At 43.2% G+C, this 22,638-nt stretch overlaps 1 protein-coding gene across 1 annotated transcript; it reads left to right on the forward strand.

The window, feature by feature from the left end:
* Nucleotides 1–2,481: 2,481 nt before the first annotated feature.
* On the forward strand, nucleotides 2,482–22,321 carry RND3 (Rho family GTPase 3). Its single transcript, XM_081141999.1, has 5 exons — nucleotides 2,482–2,937; nucleotides 3,399–3,486; nucleotides 15,347–15,456; nucleotides 18,483–18,617; nucleotides 20,311–22,321. The coding sequence occupies exons 1-5, from the start codon at nucleotides 2,788–2,790 to the stop codon at nucleotides 20,560–20,562; spliced, it is 735 nt and encodes a 244-aa protein (XP_080998125.1). The 5' UTR covers nucleotides 2,482–2,787; the 3' UTR covers nucleotides 20,563–22,321.
* The last annotated feature ends 317 nt before the right edge of the window (nucleotides 22,322–22,638 follow it).

The raw sequence follows: 22,638 nt of genomic DNA on the forward strand, positions 1-22,638 counted from the left end.
AGCAAACAAGTCTGGCTTGTTTACTGTTATATTCACATTTCCTAGGACAGTGCCTGGCATATAGCAGATGCTTAATAAATATTTGTTAAACTATATGTAAAATAAATTTTTAAAATGTATATGTTGAATATCCACCCACATGGAGTACTAGAAATTTAAAGAAGAAAAGGAAAGAATTCTTACCCTAAAAAGACTCAATTTTCTACTCTATTATACATCCATTAAATTTCACTCAGCAACTGGCAGATTCCTGGAAATTCAGGTAACCTGATTTCCAAAAATAGTCATCTACTCTCATTCCAGATCTTTCATTGGTAAAGTGATTATGCCTCTCATTTTGGGTAGGGCACACCCTGTTTATGACTGTTGTTCTGACATAATCATTTCTCTCTCAAAATTGTCCCGGCTTATATGACTACACAGTCATTCTATTCCTTGTCAGCCAATTGATAATTATACTAATAATTGATAATTATTGCTAGTTAGAGTGGTTTAACCATACAGACGACATCAATTCAGGAATGTGGAAGGTCAAATCATATCTCTAGAAAAGGGCAACATTCTAAGTTAAAAATCTGAGGGAAAAATAGGGTGGATCTATTTTCCCAGTTCCAATTAGTGAGGCCATTAATAAGGCCAGGATTTCCCAAGAGACGTTCAGTAGTTTTGAGAAGTGCAAATAAGAGTTACATGCCAAATATAAAATAGGTTGATGATCCTTTATTGTGCCAGAAATTAATCTGCAAACTTCATTTACATTTCCTCATAATTATTATTATAACTCCTACTGTACAGAAGATGAAATTAAGGCTCAGAGAGGTTAAATAACTCACCCAAGGTCACACAGCTAGAAAATATGAAGTTTAGGACCCAAATACACTTTGTGATCTCTCGCCCTCAACTACTATGCCCATTGCTTCTCAAACAAACAGGTAAACAAACAAGTAAATAGGTTGATAAAAGATCCCTATATTTAAGTTGATTTGGAGATACTGGGTTAAATAAATCATGCCAAGTAAGCTACCTTTCTACAAAACTTTCTTCTGTCTGCAACATGAACATGCCGAAGTACATCTTCAAGGAGTGGTATGAGCACAGTGTCTCCATCCCTGTTGGGCCATGGCCCCCTTTTCTGTGAGGAGGGTCAAAGTTCTGCGGAGTGCGCTCTGGCCAAGGCTGCTTCAGGAGTCTGAGCAGGGCCAGCTATCTTCATCTCTGAGGTCAGCCCTCCCTGATGTGCACCAAGAGTCCACAGCAGGCTCTTCCTTTGTGGGACTCCTTTTCTCAGCCCTGAAAGGAAGAGGAGACCATTCTTGGGCCTGAGACCTGAGCTTTCATGGTCATCGCGTCCAACACTTACATCTGTGCTTTTAACCACCTTTCGTTCGTTGTGCCTTTTTATTCCCCATACTGAACTTTTTGGTTTTTCACTTCATCTTCTTTTCATTTACAGGCCTAGAAGTCTTCATAAGGGAACCTTTAAGCTGGTTTTGGCCAATGTCCTTACTACTCAATAGTTGGAACCTGCTGACAATTTGGAGCACAGAAAATGAAGAAGAGAGAGAGAGAAAAAAAAAGAACTTCTCATAAGAACTTCTCATAAGAACAAGTTCACAGGCCAGTTTTAGTCCTCTGTGAGACTTTTAAGTTAGGTGAGTAGGGGGATGGAGTGGGGAGGAGGGGGGGTTTGTACCTGCATTTTCAGCTAAGCGTAATGTGTTTCTGGGTCCCGACTAGGGTGCTTCAATTCCAGGGTGGGGGAGGCTACTGAGAAAGGAACTAAAAGGCAGGATCTGAATCCCTCCTACCCAGGCTCCTCACTGCAGCATGGGTGATGGCTGACCTTGTGTGTTTGGGTCCCCAGTGTAGTAGGGTTGAGTTTCCAGTGGCTTTTGTCATTTACTGATGATCACCCTCCATTTTCTTTCTTCTCTGTTCCCACCTCCCTTACCCAGTCTTTCTGGCTCCTCCCCAGTGACTGAACCTGACAGGTTTCAGAAGCCAGTCTATTCCTGTGACCCAGGCAAGCAGCTCCCACATCTGAGATAACCTGGCTTAGCGACTGTTTTATGGCCTATATACCTAAGGCAAACCTTTTTTTTCTACAAAAACAACCACTTAACCCTTCCCCACCCAAGACTTGCTTCCTATGTTTTTATAAGGATGTCTTAACCAGGGAGACAAATGTTTTTGTTTCATAAATGTTCATGCGGCTTCTGTAGATCAGTCCTTATTAAGACGTTTTTAAAATAATTGTAGTAAAAATCAGTATGCACACAGGTTCAGTTTTCCATCTCCTCCTGGGCTTGCACAGTCCAGTCCACCAGCAAAGCGTCCTTGGAGCGAAGTTGTCCCAGAGCCCCGGTCGGGGAGTAGATCCCGCGCGGTCACCCTAGAGGGCGCACTGCTTACATTGTCCGCGAGCCGCCAGACTGCGCTCGCTCCCAGGCTCCATAAAAGGGGAGGAGGCGGATCGGTTTCCTTCTCTCATTGAGAAAGAAGAGGATTGGAAGGCCGAGCGTATAAAGCCGGGCGGGGAGCGTGAAACAAAGCAGTCGGATCGGAATTGGACTTGGGGAACGTGGTGTGGAGTCAAGCGTAAAACTTGTTGGAGGGGAGTCACGAGCCTGCTCCTCCAGCTCTCCTCGTCCGAGCCGTGCTTCCGAGGTTCCCACCAGCTTTGCAATTTATTTTTTTATATCTGCTTTTTATAGAGAGAGAAATATATATATATATTTTCCTCTTAAAAGAAAAATTTCTGTTCTAAGAGACAATAAGACAAGATCAATGAAGGAGAGAAGAGCCAGCCAGAAATTATCCAGTAAATCGATCATGGATCCTAATCAGAACGTGAAATGCAAGATAGTAGTGGTGGGAGACAGCCAGTGTGGGAAAACCGCGCTGCTGCACGTCTTCGCCAAAGACTGCTTCCCCGAGGTGAGTGCGCGGCCCCGGCTTCGCGGAGGGGCGGCTCGCGGGGTCCCCGCTCTCCAGGTGGGTTTCCCGTTGCTTTACCTCTTCACCCATTTTCCAAAAGCTATCTTTCTCACCGCTTATTACTTTCCCCCTGGTTAGCCTACCTGGAGAGGGAAAGTGGGCAGGAAGCGTCTAGGGGTTGGGACGCGCCTGCACATCTGCTGGTAGCTCTGAAACTTGTCGGGTCTTGCGTGCGGAACCTGGGGTTGGGAGGTTTGGATCCTCGCGTCTTGGGGAGCTGGGTGGGGCGAGTGGGGAGTCAGACGGGGATTTAGGAAAGGGTCCTCATGTTTCTTGGGTGACTGGATTTTATTTTTTTTAATTTTTAAATCGAGGCAGTTTTTCAGAGGGTGTAGTGTGGCGTCGTACATTTTAAGATAACCTCTGTGCGCTCTTTCCTTCTGTCCGTTTTGTTCGTCCAGAATTACGTCCCTACAGTGTTTGAGAATTACACGGCCAGTTTTGAAATCGACACACAAAGAATAGAACTGAGCCTATGGGACACTTCGGGTAAGTCACCGGACCGCGCGGCGCTGTGGGCGGGTGTCCAGCGGCTCTGGGGTGCGTGCGGGTCCGGGGACCCGGAGCCTGGCGGCTCTCAGCACCGGCCGGCGCGCCGCCAGCGCTCTGCCGCCGCTTGGTTAACGTCGTCCTTTCCGAGGGGTTCCCGAGGTCCCTGCTGGGTGACAGTTTTGCCCCTTCTGGGTGGGGGTGGGGGTATGAGAGTGGGGAGGGAAAGCTCTGTGTGCCCGCTGGGTGACCCCGCGGTGGGAACCGCTTGTAGCCGGGCGGCCAGGGAGCGGTTGGCTCGCGGGGCTGTGCCGGAGTCGCCTCGCCGCTGCCAAGGTGGCTCCATGTTGGGGTGACATGTGCACCGCCTCGGAGCCACCTAGCTCCCGGCGGGCGCCCCTGCGGGATCTAACCTGCTGATTTTCTGGGACGCGGGGAGCACAGCGGGGACGGTGGGAAGCGGGAGGTGGGAGAAAATCCCTGAAGCGACGCAGTTGCATTTGGATCCCGCCCTTGCGCGGGGCGGAGGGAGAGCCGAGCGGGCGCGGGCGGCACCGGCGCACGTGACGCCTCCGCGGGGAACGCGCTGGGCCGGGCGCGCCGCCCGCTCCGCCCGCCTCCTCCCGGCGCGGCCCGCGGGCCTGAGCGCCCCGCCCCCCGCCCCGCCTCGCGAGCGCGCGGTCCGCCGCCGCCGCCCGCGCCGTGCCCCCCCTGACCCTAGTGCCTCACCCCCCGCCGGCCTACGAGGCGGCGCGGGCCGCACTGTTCGCCTTTGACCTTCCCGTCCAGTTGAATTATTGGTTTCGCGGTGAATTATTTTCAAGGGTCTGGGGTTCAAGACCGGGTGATTGCCTTCCCACGAGCCCACCCATCTACCTGGCCCGCGGTGGTGGTAGGGAGGGCGGGGTGCCCGCGGGGGGAGGGGGGAGGATCCCTGCGTGAGGCTCTCAGGGTTTCCTGCGGGTTCTAACCGCGGCGAGGGGCGGGGGCACCCCCCGGAATCTCGGTCTGAGATGCGGGCCCCCGCCGCCCTAGTCCGCGGTGCCGGGAGCGAAGGGTATTGCCCCAGGGGGAGGGGGCGCCGCGGCGGAGGCCGGGTCAAAGCCCCTACCCTGACGCCTGGGAGTTCAGCGGGGAGCCGGGCGGCCGCGGGGGAACCGAGCCAAACCCCCTGTGAAACTGGCGCGCAAGTGCCAGCACGCAGGTTTTGCTGTCAAGCTGCGGAGGCCTCGGGATGGAGCGCGGCCCAGCTGGGAGGAGCCCCGCGGAGGTGCTTCTGGGCAGCGCGAGTTCCCCACCACCTCGGCTTTAACCCCTGGAGCCCCGGAGGGACCCTGGGGATTTGAGAGCGGGAGGAAGGGACCAGGCCGACCGGATCGCCGGAGGCAGTCCCGTGCACAAAGGCGAGCGGGGAGCCTCGCACGAGCGCCTCTCTCGGCCGCTGCCAGATGCTCCGAGTGCTGCAGCGGGAAGCGCCGGTTTTGTTTCTCCCTGGAGAGCCAGGCTCTTCCTGGACCCTTGCCAAGGGCAGCAGGACCAGGACCTCATCGTGTTTTGTGTTGGGGATTGCACACAGCACCGCAGCTGCGGGGAAGGTGTTGATAGAATGCTGGTGTTTTCTCACTTCAGTAGTTCCTATCATCAGCATTGTTGCAGAGCCTAGTACTTAATGGGATCTAATTCCCAGACATATCATGGCATTTGCTATACCTGGTGGGCAGGACAGCTGGTTTGGTACCAATAATTAGTACTAGTAACACAGCTCCCCGCCCCCAGCTCTATTTGGACCTAAGGCATGGTAAGAAGTGTTTAGGCGTGAGGGCTGTGAATCTGATCCAGTCGTTGATAGGAAGCTCTGTTTAGATCTTAGCTACTGGTTACCAGGGACTTCTGTGTACAAATCCCCTACCTCCCCGAGTCTCTTTTCATTATCTGAAAACAGAGAATAGAGAGCTAGATAATGTGCATCTCTCCCAGCCCTTTGCTTCTTGGCTTTAGTACACTGGACAAGCAAGTCTTTTTGTTTCCCAGGATGTTGGCTGGCTTCAGCTCTTAGTCCCAGTGGATCTGGCATCCCATGCAGGGGTTTTCACCACCCACAAAGCAAGCCAGGTTCTGGACAGAGCCACTGCTTCCTGGTGGATATAGGAAGGAGACTCATTTGGGCAGGGGAGGGGCATGGATGGGCTTACAGGAAAGCTGGGTTATCCCTCCCCCTTCTCAGGCTTCCAGAGTCACAGGACCACCAACGAAGATTTTTCGATTAGGCCCCCAAAGGGCAAAATTGACTTTTTTTTTTTTTTTTTTAGCAGAAAAAAATCACATTGGTTTTCAAAGGAAACCAAATGTGGGCATTTTATAGTTAGAGGCTATGCTTCACGTGTGCAGATAAATATCGCTTCAGATATTTCCAGGTATTTAATTCAAACTCTGTGGTTTGTAGTCTCTGCATACATAGCATCTTGTCTCACACACAGTAGTCACCCAATAAAGTGTGTTGCATGAACAAATGAATATGCAGTTTCCAAGGAGATGAGATTCCCTGACATTTATTACCGCTGAATTACCTGTGCACAAAGAATGTCAACTTTATAAACATTGCCTTTCACCAAATTAAAGATAATCACCTGAAATGAAGTCTGTAGTGAGATAATCACTTGTATTTTTACTTAATGAAACAAAACCTATGCATGTTTAACTAAAATATAAAGGCTTGAAAAAACTGTGATTAAGAAAATTATTCCATAATGAAATCTTTGTTCGAATTGAGATTTATACCAATGGAAAAAAGGCATAAGGGAATTCGTTAGAATCCCATTATGTTGTTTGAGAGACAAAATATTAGTTAATTAAACCCAGCTACCAAGCACTGCTTAAATTCTAAGAATAGACTCTTTTCACTAAAAATGGTTTGTCATTCATTCATGAGCAAAAAACATCGAGCAAGAGCCATTGCATCAACAGCTAATCATTTCAAGTATCTTTAACATTTTCCATTGCATCTCGAGCTTTTCATGGCAAATTTCTAAACAAGACTATTTTTTGATGAATATTTGACATTTTCTTTGCCCACTAAGACATTTGTTTAGTTCAGGTTGTGAAAATAATTTCATGTGCCTTATGCCTCTTGATACATTTATTTTTGCACCTGCTATCAATTTAACTCTGGAGATAAGATCTAAACTAAGTCTCTAAAATCCCTAATGTCTTTTTTTTTCCTTTCTAAAACTTTGTGAATATTAAGAGATTTAGGAAAAATTAGATGTTCCTAACTTCTCTTATATAGAGAGAAAAACTGAATAAATTTTGTCCTTTGGATGGCATTCACACCCTCTTTAGCCTCCTAGGAGAGGGGCAAACATTCAGGAGAATGAAGCAATTCTCATAAGGGGTCTCCTTTTCCCCCAGCAGTCATACAGTGTGCATCGGCAAAGCTCTGCCAATTTTGGTGTAGGAAAGAACATCAAGTGCAAGTACACTATGTGGGGCCTCTTTGCACCAAGAGAGAAGATAATTCATTCCCCACTTTTTAAGGCACAGTAACTTAACAGTTCCTTTTCCATTTTCTCTCTAGCTCCCTCTTTTTCTCTGCACCTACTATGTGCAGGCCCTATGTGAGGCCTTAGAGATGCATTGTTAATTAAAATAAGGCCCTGTTTCTAAGAGTCATATAATTCAGGTGGGGTGGGGAGTGGAGAGAAGGAAACTGTCCCCGCTTAGTGTAGCTCATATTCCACTTATGATGAGGTCCTTGCACCAAGTGCCCTGTTCCACGTGGTTATTGTGTAATTCCATTGTCAGGCATCCCTTGTGCTGATAGATCCTGCTCAGGTAGGAAGCAGCTTCTCCCTTCCACCCCCAGTGCACACACCAGTTAAAGCAACCATAGTGGCACTTGGCCAGTTGATTTCTGATGGCTACTTAAAGTCACTCCAGCCCCCCTGAAAGTAAACAAAACCTTTGAACTAATGGCTACCAGGAATCCTCTAAAAGGTGGTTGGGGTGGAGAGGCAAAGGTAATCGTTGGATATAGATCCATAATTTCTTGATTTTAATGAGAAGTATTCACTTTTCATTAAGAAGATGAACATTTTTATTAATAGCTTCAGAAATGCCCCGAATGATTTTGAAATTTACTCAATAAGTTTCTGCAAAACTGTGGGTCACGGGTTCATCATTTTGAAGTGATAGGTTGAGATTATCATGTGCTTCAGAATTGGCCACATTTGCCAAGCATGGAAGCAATTTGTAGCGTGGAGCCAAATGACTACTAATAATAGAAACTTAGTCATTTAAGGATCACCATATCTTTCCTAAGTGATATGATTGCAGTGTAATTTCAGCACATGTGATTTACGGGATAATAATCATTCATGCCAGCTTTTAACCAAGGCACGTTAATGCACATTTTATTTCAGGAATATTATTAGTTTTAAAATACTCAATTCAGCTTCTGAAATTCCCCCACAATAACTATGCTTTTGCCTCATGAATACTCTTTTGAATCTTGTCATGATACAAGCTTCTTTTAGACCCTAAGTGCTAAAGTTAGCACTTCCTATATTAGTTTTTAACATTATTAACAGAACATGTAATATTCTTTAAATTTTATACTTAAAGGAAAAGGGAGGAAAGAAAAATCTTAATTACTTATGGCCTGAGTTGAAGGGCAAACTCCTTTACAAATATAAGACTATCTGTATTGTTATATTAGTAGCTTACACATAAGTTTAGAGAACGGTCTCTGTGACAAGCACTCTATTGAAATATTTCATAATAGGGATGGAAATGTTTCAGCTGTGTTGGAGATTAGTGTATAATTAATTCAGAAAAGCAGCTTCAAAAGAGATCACTGGTCCTTTTTTGTGTGATTTAAGACGTAAATTAACACATCTAGGCAAGACATACAGAAAGGATTATAAAACCTTTTTTAGGGCATTCTGTGTGCATGAATTCTACTAGATGCTGTGGGAGCAGGGAGAGGACAGTGCAGAGTGGACCAGGAGCAGCTCCTGCCCTCAGGGTACTAACAGCCTTATATTTGCTGCTATAATATTGGTTTATAGGACGGTGAGTCCCCAGGCTCCAAAGCTGGTTTCACCTATCAAGGAGAGGATCCAAAGAATTGCTGAAGGCCACAGGGCCAGCCCAAGCCCCTGACTTGTTACTCACTGCTCACTGAAGCCCACCGTCATGCCTTTCTTATCTCTAGAAATTGAATCAGTTCTTAAGAAGTCTTAAACATCCCTCCCACTTGGTATTTAATAATTATCAAAGGAAACCAAGATTCTGAAAGCTGAAGTCTGACTTAAATTAACCTTGTTAGAGAAAGAAAGAAGCCAGGAATTTACAAAGCCAAAGACTCATGGGTGCTTGTGATGTGACTGCCAAGGGCAAACTGCAGACAACCAGTTCAGCCCTAGGTGGTGATGACCCCTAGGAGCTTAGAGTTTCAAAACCAGGTTCAACTTGAGTTTTTACCCTGAAACCCTGTAAGAGATACAGATTAAGGCATAACAGAGCTCTAAGTTTGGATGGTGATTTCCAATAAGCAACATCTGGAGATCTGTCCACCACGCAACAATTTCAATTTAAACTATGGATCAAAAAAAGCATAAATTCCCTTTCTAAGTCTCTACATCTATCTCTAGATTCTTCTTCTTCTTCTTCTTCTTCTTCTTCTTCTTCTTCTTCTTCTTCTTCTTCTTTTTTTTTTTTAAATTTAAACCCCACGTAGTGCTGGGTTTCCTCCAGCCTAGTTTCTTGCTAAGTTGCGCATTTCAGTGAGGAGTCCATATTGGTCATTCTGATGCCACCTGAAATAGCCAGATGCTTCCTCATTAATCCTGTTCTTTTGCATGTAGCTATGACACCCAGGGTCAATAGTTTTTCCAGGAAGGTCATGGTACCTGGTGGGCTGGGCCAAGTGAACTAGTTGCAGCTCAGCCATTTTCTGATGCCCTGTAAATGTCTTCTCATTTGCTATATATTGGCAGCTTTACTCAGAGACCCCCTTGACAAAACAAATTCCCATTGACATGGAATGTGAGCTGCCTCAGAAGTGTGACCAGGTGTTGTGCACATTGATTTTAAAAAGTGAGCCTGATGACAGGATGTGGCAAGGTGAATTCACCTGTGGACTATTCTCCAAGGATTCAAGTAGTATATGGAACAAAAAGTCTTTCATCTGTTACCAAAGGATAGTGCCATTTTTTTAAATCTTCACCTGAAGATATGTTCGTTTGTTTGTTTATTTGTTTTTAAATTTATTTTAGAGAAAGAGAGAAACATTGACTGGTTGCCTCTCATATGAGCCCCAATAGGGGATTGAACCCACAACCTACATATATGCCCTGACTAGGAATCGAACCTGCAACCTCTTGGTGTATGGGACGATGCTCCAACCTACTGAGCCACCCGGCCAGGGCTGGATAATGTTATTTAAAAAAGTATATCCATATCTACTCTTTGCCCTAAAGCTCTGTGACTTACCATAGTTGACTTTAAGTAGAATATTTTGATTCTTATTTTTTTTAAGTACCTCAGGAAGACTAGGAGTTTAAGGCTAATGTTTTATTTACAGCCCCAAAACAGCAATCTTATTTCTACCTCATTGGCTTTCCAACTATGCATCTGCATTGCCCCCAGAAATTGAAAATATTGCTTCTATTTTTATAGCAACACAGAAGTGCCCCCCCCCCCCAATTTTCATAAAATATGTTCGTAATTCCAGTTAATCCAGACCTGTAGAAGAAACAAAATACTTTTCCTGGGAATGTTTGTTGCATATTTGTGGGCATCGCATTTGTGGGGCACACTACTTGGGGAAAGAGTTCAGAGTTTTATACTGTGCCAGGCACAGAAGTTCTGCTCAGACTTGATTCACGTCGTTGAGATTGTTGCTAATTGGGAGCTTTCACTGTGAGTGGAGGTGGCATGACGGAATGGGATCCGCTGGTAACTGGGCAGATCATAGTCTCAGATGTTTGCTGCTGCTTGGTGCAGATGTTCTCTTGGTGGCCAATAAAAATATCAAAAGTTAATCTATTTTCTCTGCCAAATGATATGCAATTTTCCTAATTTTATTGTTCGTGCTAGGAATTTCTTAAGGGGGGATAGGAAGTTTTTTAATTTAAGGTTCAAGTAAAAGAAATTATATTTATGAAATATTCAACTGGAAGAGTTTTCAGTTCTCAGGCTCCTATAGAGCCTCAAAGTGTTTGAACTGGTTTTGCAAAAGCTTCCATAAAGCCTCCCTTTTGGGCATGAATCTTCTTTCATATACAATTAATGTTGTACATATATGGTATGTTCTGTCTTTGTGAAAGAGTGACGTAAACAGGCAGGTATGTGTCTGCAGAATCAGTTTCTGGGTGAGGCTTTCGTGACTGTTCCTGGGCTGGAAATACTGCTCTCACCCAGAGTTAATGATCTTGAAGACAAAGATGGGTAGACCTGACGTTTCAAAAGCCTTTCAGAACTTTGCTGATGTTTGCCAAGCTTGAGGAGCTCTGAGAACCACAAACGTGCACTTATTGTAATCTACACCCAAGCAAAAAGGTGTTTTAGGGGCGGGGTGCCTATGTGGTGTAGTTGTTTCTTTAAGATACAGAATTTTTCTGAAGTTTTCCCTTTATGGTCTGATAGGTTAATTAGAAAGGACTTTGGAAAAGTGCTGTGTGCTTTGGCATAATAAGAAATGCTGCAGCTGAGATTTCCATATGCATGAAGCCTGTCCCACATGCTGAGAAAGAGTTTTATTTGAGAAAGCGCAGTACCTAGACTTGTACTAGCTGTAGTACATTCTTGGGTACTGGGGTACAGATGTCAGTACCTACTGTGTACTGCAGTTAGAGTTGCGTACTTTCCTACATAGTAAAAAATGTGCAGAGCTCTTTCATGTATTGTTTTAGTTATGCAGTTACCCTGGAAGCTGTGCACCTGCATCATTAAAAATATATATATATATATATATATATATATATATATATATATATATATATATATATATATAAATAAAGTTAATGTGTTGCTGTTTGGCTTAACAGACTGTTTTAAGACTTTTGTGGGGGGATGTGGGAGTTAAGGGCTCTGAACATGGTTCCTGTTTCAGGAGCTTACTTTCAGCTCCCTGGCTTTGGTGTCACTTCTGTGCCTCCCTGTGTTGCTTCTCACTTCACAGGGGCATTCCTGGAATTCCTCTTCACTTTTTCTTGGCTGGCGAGTTCTACCACACATGCCTGTGATTACAGCGTGCGCTCTCCAGCTTTGCTTTCTTTGTGCAGTAGCATGGGCTTTATAGAGGGAACAGGGAAGAATCCAAAGTGCTTAAACACAGAGTAAACACTGCCAAGTTACACAGGATCTTTTTTCTTTTTCCTGAAGGTCCTGCTTAGCTGATGAATTGTTAGGTATTTTTTCAGGTAGATTTTTTTTTTTTTCTTTTATAATTCTGTATCCGTTTTTTCTATGAAAAAATAGAAGCAGTAGATTTTCCTATCCAAAAAGAGTTTTAACCTTACCCCATCCAAAAATATAATGAGTAAGTGGTCTTGTTATTTTTAATGACAAATTACTCTTGTAGTTAGTGGTTAGACAAATTATACTTATAACTAATAAATGTAGAGATCAGTTTTATTACCACCTTTGGACACCCCTGTTGATCTAAAAGTGTGCTGTTCATTAACAGAAGTGATAGGACAGGATCGTTCCTAATCAGATCTTATGAAAGCTTTTTAAAAATTGCCCCTTGAGATGGTGGGCACACAGTGCAATATACAGATCTTGTATCATAAAAATGTACAGTTGAAACCTATATGATCCTGTTAGCCAATGTCATCCCAATAAATTTATTTTAAAAAGTTGCCTCTTTACACCTATAAGCAAGGTAGTTTATTTTTCCTGAACCTTCACATACATACGTATTTTCATTCAAAATAATTAAACCAAATAAAAACAGAAACAAATCTTCGTAAGAATGTGGTGTAAGTTGCAAACTCTTTCATTTTAAGTCAGGACAGTGTGTAAATTTTGCAGTTTTTTGGGTGTGCTCACCAGGCACAGAAAGCAGATTGCTTGATTCTAGTGAGCGGGAGTCTCCAGGACACACAGAGGGCGGAACACAAAGCCAGGTCCCCTTTGTGCGGGGGAGGGATCCCAGCACACAAAGGCCGGAGGGGTGTTCTCTGCAGCCACGTGGTGACTTAAAAGATGAAACCATTTTCTTGGTAGTCCCAATTTTGATTATTCTATTTTAAGATCTTCATAATTCTCCAGCTGTCTTTTCTAAATTTTGTAGTATTTGGAAAAGATGGCCTCCATGTTGTACAGAGTAATTGGAGATCTGAAATTAGCAGTGGAGTCCTCTCATCTAGTCCCCAGTCATGTTCTGAAGGAATAAGTCACCTGGAGATGCCAGTGCTCCCAAGTTCAGGTCTGATCGAGGCTAGAAAGCAAGTGATTTCCAAGTAAGGATGTGTCTGAAAGCCTGGTTAGGTTTCTGACAACCCTCACTGTTGGAAAGCTCTGATTTTATGGATTTGGGGTCAGCTCATCTCCTGCTAACTTTGAAGAGCAGAGGAAATCCTGGAGTGCGTGGCTGGTACTTGGATTTCCACTCTATGACCTGGAATTTTCTGACTGTTTGGAAAGAGACTCCTTTAATGTTTTCAGCAGCAACCGTGTCAAAGTTAGACTTTGGACACAAACCGGAGAGGTTGCAATTCAGAAAGTCAGAAATACCAGTATATCCATACAGAGCAATAAGCCATCTCATTTCTGATGCCCCTCAGCAATGTTTAAATTAGTGAATTATTTGTGAGTTATTCTCTTAACCTCAGATTTAAGTGGCTGAAAAGGCAGGAGCTACAACTTGTCATTTTCAGAGACACCCTCATTCTAATATTCCTTAATATTTAAAATGGCTTGATTTTAAAAGAAACTGTAAAGCCTTCAGGCTTTTGGAAAATGCCTTTCAGTCTTCAGTCTGCTTCACCGGGGTCCTGATTCTAGATGTGGGTAGGGAGCTGGTGCAACTCAGGAGAAATTCCTGCTTAGATTGATTGTACTTAGTCATACGCTTTCTTCCTGATTCCTACAGCGGTTCCTTCTTCCTTGATTGGCAGACACATCTGGCTTCATCTTGTCCTGGTCCATCTGTAGAGCAGCTAGTGTAAAGGCCACAGTGCCCCTGGGGCTCCTTAGTGACTGCTAGGGACCAGAATATACTGCGAATAGAGGATGGTGCACCCTAACTACAATACCAGATCTCAAGAGTAGCTTCTTGAAGAATTTTGTTTTGCTAGAAATGTAAAAGATTATTTTAAAAGCTTCTTTAGTCTTTCTCTTCTCCTGACATTGACTATCAAGGTTTTGATTTGTCAGGAGACAATGTGTCATGTTTTTCTGCTAGAAATAGAAAGTGTTGTCAAAGTGGAATTGGTTTTCAAAAAGACTTTGGTGGTTTCGATTTTTTTTTCTCTCTCTAGTCTGGAGTCAAATGCAACACACACGTATATATATTTCTCCTAATAAAATGATTCTCATATTATGCCTGTGAAATGTCAGTATACTGGAAATGATTTTAAAAAATAAAAAGCATTGGCAAGCTGTCTTTGATTTTATAGTCACACTATTTTATAATAATTAGCGTCATGTAATTGCCCATCCTTTGAGATTCCTTTTTTTTTAAAATATATCTTTATTGATTCCAGAAAGAGGAAAGGAGAGGGAGAGAGATAGAAACATCAATGATGATGAGACAGTCACTGATCTGGGGATCGAGCCCCCAACCCGGGCATGTGCCCTGACCGGGAATCGAACCCCCATCGCCTGGATCCTAGGTCGATGCTCAACCGCTGAGCCACACCTGGCCGGGCCCTTTGGGATTCCTAAAGGAAAAGAAGAGATTTCCTAACAGACTAGAGGGTTCTGTGGTTAAATTAATTGGCTGGTAACTTAAATCTTTAGGGTACCCTGGATTTGATTCAGGCCAAGATCCTTGGATCATGCCTCCCTGTCACTCTCAGAGATGGAACTGTGTAAAAAAGTGACGTGCTCCAATATGGCATTTATTACCTGCTTTGGCTGTAGCAGGAAGAGAGGCCGTGTAGGGCTTGGGGGCAAGTTTAAGTAAGTGAGCTCAAAGGTCGATGATGGCTTATCCAACCTTGTGACTGAGACAGGGTGCCCAGATGCGCTTTACCCTGCTTCTCTTGGAAGAGCTGAACCTACCTGTCTTCCCTCCCCCACTCACCCTTATTGGATTATCAGAGCGATTTTAAGTTTTGGTCTCTTTCCCTAGAAGTAGCTCCATTTATGGTGCTGGCTGCCACTCAGCTTTTAATAGCACCGACACAGCCATAACCATAGTTAATTCTTACCGATTCTGTACTAAACGCCACGCCCTGCCTGGGTTTATGTAACCCCAGGTGGATAATGTCATCTTCATTTGTGAATGAAGGCTCGTGTGCAGAGTCCCAAGCAACTCTGCCCTCCCTTCAGGGGTGGAGGGGGGTTTGCACCCCCCACTATCCGGCTCCAACAACCTCGGCCCTTCACCCAGGCGCCCTGGGCTTTACTGTGAACTGTGCAGACATCAGCTAAAAGATCCTGGCTCTTCCCTTTCAATTCACATCAGATACAAGGGAGGCCCCATCCCTCTTCTGGCAGAAATAAATGTTACTCGGCCTTTGTTTTTTGTTGTTGTTGTTGTTTTTCGCTGTTCACTCCCAAGAATTAGAGGAGGTGGGAATGGCGCCCCCCATGTGACATTCAAGGGATTTAACTCAAAAGGGCAGGGTTAATGCATGACAGGCAAGGGATTTTCATCTGAAAATTTGTGTATCTTATCTCTTCTCAGGTTCGCCTTATTATGACAACGTCCGGCCCCTCTCTTACCCAGATTCGGATGCCGTGCTGATTTGCTTTGACATCAGTAGACCAGAGACTCTGGACAGTGTCCTGAAAAAGGCGAGTGCTGGGGAATGGGGACAGTTCATTACTGGCCCAGATAAAACATAGAAACATGGGGTTGGCTGGGGAGCTCAAACACACTGGTTAATACTCTGCTGTATATTGTGTAGTTGGAGCTCTGAAAAGGGTACTTTTACACTGTAACAGGGTTTCTACATGTGTCGCCAGTTTTGATGATGAACCTGCTTAAAGTTTTATTTCATTTTAAGAAACAAAATACCCTTTTAAGAGCCTCTGTTTATCCTTTGGCAGAAATTATATTTGATTTCTGTCAAGCATGTCTTTCTTCTTTCCTTCCTTCCTTCATTTACCTATAGATTGTGTCCTAGTTTATAAGTTTGCATTTGACCTCAACTCAGATAGTGAAATGAATGCATTAATAGTTGTTCTCATAAAGAAGCTGTGTTTCGGTAATAATGTTATTTATTAGAAACAGAAATAGAACTAATATAGGAGGAATAAGGGTGTGTTCCAGACACTAAACAAGGTGACCTGTAATTAGGTAGATGTCAGATACTAATAAAAGCAGTAGTTGTAAACATGTTCTAGATGATAACACATCCCTGGTTTCTGGAGGCAAAGGGGCCTAAGGAAGCTCTGGACAGAACCAGGGGGAGGTGGAGAGGAAGGGGACCTGTTGCAGGTGGGTCCCAGGTACTGAGAGGGCCAGTAGGAGGGAGGAGCTTTCCTTGGTCTCCACCAGTCTAGGTCTCAGCCTCCAGGTAGTTACAGAGGCTTGTGCTTGACTATGGATCAGCATGGATCAGCCACTAGCTGTGTTCTCAGCCCTGGCCTTGAGCTCTGCAGGGTTTCAAAATCAGACCCTTCTATGGAGCGCCCTCTCTTCTCTCTGCAGCCCTCTCTTCTCCATACACTAAGGCTTAGACAGAGGAGGGGGTTGAGACCAAGGCAGTGTAACATTTTGTGTGTTTTTATTAATTTATATTTTCTTATCATGTTTGATTGTTTGTCTTTTAAGTCATAGAAACTTAGGGTTTGAAGGTGAATCATCACCCATCTCTTTACTAAACATAACAAACAGTTATCTCAATGAAATATGCCTTTCTTAAAAATCAAAGGCTCTTTTTTACTCTTTAACTCTGTTTTGAGTAATCTATAGCAAAAAATGCTAATGTTTGTCAGATTCAAGCAGGAATACACCTTTCCTGTCTTCGGTGCTTGTAAACAGTTGCTAGACATGCATAGGAGGGAGGCCAAAGTCATTACACAGCTGAAGAGCAGCAGAACAGCATGCCTGGTGCTTGTCTGTAGATAAAAGAGATTGCTTATTTACTGGAGTTTTTACTTGATGTAGCGGCGGCTTATGTATAATTTATGATGAAAAGCCTTGCTCCTGTTTTATTTTGCTTTTGTCTTCTGAGACCAAATGAATAGTGACATTGGCCTTAAAGATATTAATGAGTGTGTTTTACATTCGTGTGAGGTTTAAGACTCACGATAACCCCTGCTATGGTTTGTCTTGATTAATTGAATCCTTTAAGTCCTTGAATATCAAAGAGGTTAGAGTGGCTGAGAGCAGGATAGATTGTATTATTTTTCTCAATTCACCTTCCAGTTCTTAACTCCAGTGCCATTCAGCACATGGTAGATGCTCCTAAATAATTCTGGAGAGAGAGGGAGGGAGGGAGGGAGGGAGGGAGGGAGGGAGGAAGGAAGGAAGGAAGGAAGGAAGGAAGGAAGGAAGGAAGGAAGGAAGGAAGGAAGGAAGGAAGGAAGGAAGGAAGGAAGGAAGGAAGGAAGACAGGTGGGAGGGAGGGAGGGGGGGAGGGAGGGGAAGGGGAGGAAGGTGAAGTTGGTGGATAAATTGAGCTCTTAGGGAAAATCTATTGCTCCCTTCAGTCCACTGGTGTACTTGGGACTGGAGTTCGTTGCCCACAGTACACCTCTAGCTCTGGAAACGTCTCCTCTGGTGGTCTTCTCAATCACTCCTGCAGGATGTCCCTCTTATCTAGTATTATATACATGACTTCATCACCCCCACTCTTCTGTGAATGCCTTTTTGGAAGGCACAGTTATGTCTTAATCATCTTTGTAACCAACACAATATTTAGTAAAGCACTTAATACATATTTGTGCGTGTGGGAGGGTAGAGTCAGGAGGCATGGATTCCTGATCTCAGCCCCTCTAATCCCTCTTCCCCAAGAGCCAGAGCCAGAGCTCTCCTGTGAACACTCTGAACTCCTGACTCCCATGCTGATGGCTATCTCAGGCTTGAGGAAGTGAAACCACAAAAGGACATCCATTTGCTCTTTAAAGGGACAATTAAAAAAGAATCCCCTGCCAGGCATTTCTGGAAGTTCTAATAATCCCTGTTAGGTCACGGAACAACTAACCCAATTGCACGAAATTGAAATATTTAACAAGAGTGTAACTTAAAAGTATCTCAAGGGCATATGAGCCACAGGACCAGATGCCTTTCTGATAGCTCCAAGAGGTGGGACTTTGCAATGTCATGGTCCCTGTTGATTTAGCCACTCAAATGGAAGCTCCTTAAAGGCAAGGTATCCTGTTTGTTAACCCCATCTCCGGTCCTTCAAATCTCAATAGAGATTTCACCACGTGGTAGCTGCTCATCTTTCCTGATGGGCTCGGCGAGTGCTACCTCTGCTGGCTCCTGTTCCCAGCCTTCTGTGCTGGGAAGTGTCAGCTCAACACATCTGAGGATGTAATCACTTGTTACAATATGTAATTATACTTAAGGCACTTTTATCTTTCAGAGATACCCCAATAATTAAGACATTACTGCAGCTACCTTCTGACAACACCCAACAAGTCTCTTGGAGAGAAGAGATAATAATATACATAAGTCCTCCCCAGTGGATCCATTTTAAAATGTAGTAAAACTTAATATCTACTTAGGAGACAAATGCAAGTTTGTTTCTTCATCTGAAGTGACAGTTTCTTTTAAATGTCCTTTATGAGTCCAGTTCCAGTGGAGAAATTGCTTTCTATTCTATAGGTGTCAGCGCTTTGTTAATGTTTCATCTTTTTTCCCCCCATAGTGGAAAGGTGAAATCCAGGAGTTTTGTCCCAACACCAAAATGCTCATGGTTGGCTGCAAATCCGATCTTCGGACCGATGTCAGCACATTAGTGGAGCTCTCCAACCACAGACAGACACCAGTATCCTATGACCAGGTATGGATGTCGTCAGTGAACCAGTGGGGATTTTAAAAAGAATGACGGAAATGGAATGTCACTCATGAGAAGTAAAATAAAAAGTAGCCACTTTTCTTAAGGCTCAACCAGTGGTCAAGTCCATGTGCAAGACCCTTTTTAAGATACAGGTTGAGTACCATGTGTCCAGATTGGAACCATCTATAAACACAGATGGAGGGGGCTCGTGTTTTGGGGCCTGCACCTTCACAGCAGCATCTAAGCTCCTTCTGGGCAGCCCAGAGCTCGGATCAATGTCAGCACTGCAAACTGAGCACCACAGTGGTCTGGGCCAAGGTTTGGCTAAAATTGTGATACATTGATACTGGACCCTGTCACGAAGCTGTCCAAGTTTTTTTTTTTTTTTTTAGTGGTTTACTGTATAAGGATTCATATGTGCTTATATGCATAAATAAGACAAGCTTTGAAAAAATCTTTTAAAATATGAATGATCTGTCATTTAGTAGGACAATCACATGTTTGATTGCTGAGCATATCAACAATGGGTCACATGCTACCTTGTATATTTCTGTAACTCCCACTGGATTTAAGAGAGAATGTGGTCAACATCATACTCTTTAAGACAGTTCAACTTATTTTCCACTCAGCAGCACTATAAAACAGTAAAGAAAGAAAAGGCCTTTGCCAGTAAAGTAGAACAGTCCATAAAACTGCCTTTTAGAGGCTCATCATTTCTTCAGGCGTTTCCCCTAAGTATTTAGAAGGGAGAACTGGTTTTAGAAATTTATTCTCTTAAAACAGATTCTAAAGAGAGTGCATGTTGAAAGAACAAGAATTTTTTTTGTTAGTATTCATTATTTTAAATATTGCCGTCTTTTGTCTTGAATTTCTAATTAAGAAAAATTTTGCTATTTAATAAACCATTTTGATATATACCTTCTTATTGTTTTGCACACTGGATTGTATGGTCCACATTTAGAAAGTACATATTTTGTGTTTATTAAAGTTATAGATGTCATAAAAGTTATAGATGTCCTTTTATCTGTTTATTTTGGCCCTAAGACTTAATTACATACATCTCAAAATGGATTCTGTATTCTGTCCTTACCCCTGTTTTTGGTACAGCCTATTGATTAGTCTTGAGTCTATATATAGTCAAGAAAAGAGAAATCAAGTGCCCCATGAGGTACTGGAACAGGGTAGGGCCTGAGTCACCCCTGCCAGAGCCATGTGGAAAATGTATCATTTACATTCATGATCTTCAGCTGACTTTCTAATAGTAGGATCCTCTGAGCAATTCTATACTTTGCTGTGACCTGGAAGACCAAAGTATCTAGCTACTCTTAGCTACACTTGATAGTGAAGATGAATCACTTCTTAGCTTCTCTCTTACTTTAAATCACCTCTTGCTAACTGATGATCGGGGTCCTCATTTATTGATGACCCAGTGACACTAGATCAACCTTTAGCACCTCTGGGATGTCAAGCAATAGCTATTGAGTGATGAAAGTTGAGCATCTTAGGACTGGGTCTCGACTGGAAATATTTATGAAATGATAAAGGCAGTTCAAATTTAAAAAATGGTATTTTCTGCAGCAACACTTGGAAAATTCAGTTAACATTAGAAACGTTTCACGATGCATTATTATCTAGACACTTTATACCTTTCCCCAAAGACTTACTGTTGATAACAGTCTCTTCTTTTACTTCTCAGGGAGCAAATATGGCCAAACAGATTGGAGCAGCCACTTATATTGAATGCTCAGCGTTACAGTCGGAAAATAGCGTCAGAGACATTTTTCACGTCGCCACCTTGGCCTGTGTAAACAAAACAAATAAAAACGTTAAGCGGAACAAATCGCAGAGGGCCACAAAGCGCATTTCCCACATGCCCAGCAGACCAGAGCTCTCGGCAGTCGCTACGGACTTACGGAAGGACAAAGCGAAGAGCTGCACTGTGATGTGAACCCCCCGTTACCCTTACCGAGGGCCAGGAAGCTTAGTGTAAAAACCAACAACACAACGAAAAGGTGAAGTCTGAATGAAGTGCACAGCCAAAGTCACATATTCCGGAGGCTTAGGAGGCATTTGAGAGGATGCTCATCTTTTTGGAATCCTGTCCTTAGTTTCGGCATGTAGAACAGGTGGTGAGAAGGGAATGCGTTGAAGAGTTCTGGTGGGACTTGAGAAATATGCCAAAAAAGAGAGATTCAGATGGGCTAGAGGTAGGTGAGGAGGCATGCGAGTACCTCCAAGAAGAAAAATCCCGCTCCGAATGGTGCTTGCATTATTGTTTTCTTTGTTATAATCTATTCATGAATCTCTACTTTGATTTAATTTTTAAGTGTTTTAATCTCCTTTGCAAAACGTATATATTAATATACCGTCCTCATTGGGGAACTGGCACTGTGACCTTAGCGTTTAGTTTTCTAGAGGATGTGATCTAATTTCCTTCTAGCTCATCATTAAAATGGAAATTGTATCAGGACCCGTGGGATATCCAGAGGAAAAGTTTGTGAGGCTTTGAAATCTTGCCTTCCTGGAGATAGCTGAGTGAAATGGCTCTAAGGAAAGGCTTTTGCAGTCTTGCCAAATATGCAGACGGTCAAATAGAAAACAAGTGTTGATTTTCATTCAGTCTGATGGTTCTGTTCATCATTGTGATTGTCATTAAAAAGTGGTAAATTGCTCAAGGTAATATTTTTGTGTGCTGTTTAGAAAAGAAGGTGTGTGATTTTTTAATTTTTTTTTTTTTTTTTGCCATCGTTAATGAAAATGCAAAGTCAAATAAAAGGTGTCTTGGTTTGAAGTCATAGAATGAATGATCAAAGGGGGGGGGGAAATGTAGGTACTGTTTTCACCTGAAGAAATAATGAAGGAATAGCAGAAAGCACAGTTTGTGAGGAAAGCTGTCTGGAATTGTTACCAAAAGTACAAAGCAAAAGGCCTCTTATTTGGGGGATGAAGCTCCAAACTTGGCAGCATCTGATGAGATCTTTTGGTTTAGTTCACTTTCTTTAAATGAACACGATCAGAGGAGGACCCTCTTGTCCAAGCTCTATAGAATCCTTAGAGGAAAATTATCTGCTGTCCATCCTGACACTATGCTAGCCATTCTAGAGAGTGATTGCTAAACCTCACTTAACCAGAGTCTGCCAAGGCCCATGTTCAGTACTTGATCACCGTTATTACCTGAAATAATCAGCATTTTAAATAGTTTACAGATATTTCTGACCAGTTCCTTTTAGAGCTTCTTTCAGAGCATAAACCAGACCTGACCTGTTGGTGCTTGTTGAAAACAAGCTTTCTTTCCAATGATAAAGCTTCATTTTTGAAGTGTTGAAGCTGTCGCTCCCATTAAATTGTGGCAGGAGAGGAGATTAAGGTAATTACAAACCTAGTTCTACGTCCCGCAAGCACTTTGTTTTGTCTCTGCAAGGAAATACCATTCCAGTCATTTCCCACAAAATACAGACGTGTTACCAACATAATATGCTTTGACTGAGGCAGCATTATGCTTTGGGCAGTATTACAAAATAGCTGGCAAGTGCTTTCTGTATTTAAATATTGTAAAAAGAAAATAAGTTATAACTGTTAAAAAGCAGAACTTTCGTTGCAGTTTTTACAATGTTGAAGTCAATTTGTATGTTTGTTTGGTCAATGTTTCTGCAGTATTTATTAAAACATACTTTCTTTTTTTCCGTTCAAATAAAAAAGTAACCATGTCTTTGTCTAACTGTGACCTGCCTTTTATTATCTACTTGCTGATTTAGCTGTTTAGTTTTGTTCTTTGACAGATGATTACAGAATTGGGCCTCATGTTTCCAAACCTAGTAGGCTTTGGAAAATTTTGATTCTGGGGAGTAGTAACAGTTTCTTGGGGAAAGATAAATCTGCATCTATAAAGGGTTTTCATGATGATGTCAAATCACAAGAAGAAAATGGAGCATAATTAGACTAAGTGATTTGATCGTAAACATAAAGAGCCATGATACCGCTTGGAATTAACTTGTAGAAAGCGTGGGATTGCTTTGGACACCAG

The sequence above is a fragment of the Miniopterus schreibersii genome, assembly GCF_964146895.1.
Source record: "Miniopterus schreibersii genome assembly, chromosome: 7".
Lineage (NCBI taxonomy): Eukaryota > Metazoa > Chordata > Mammalia > Chiroptera > Miniopteridae > Miniopterus > Miniopterus schreibersii.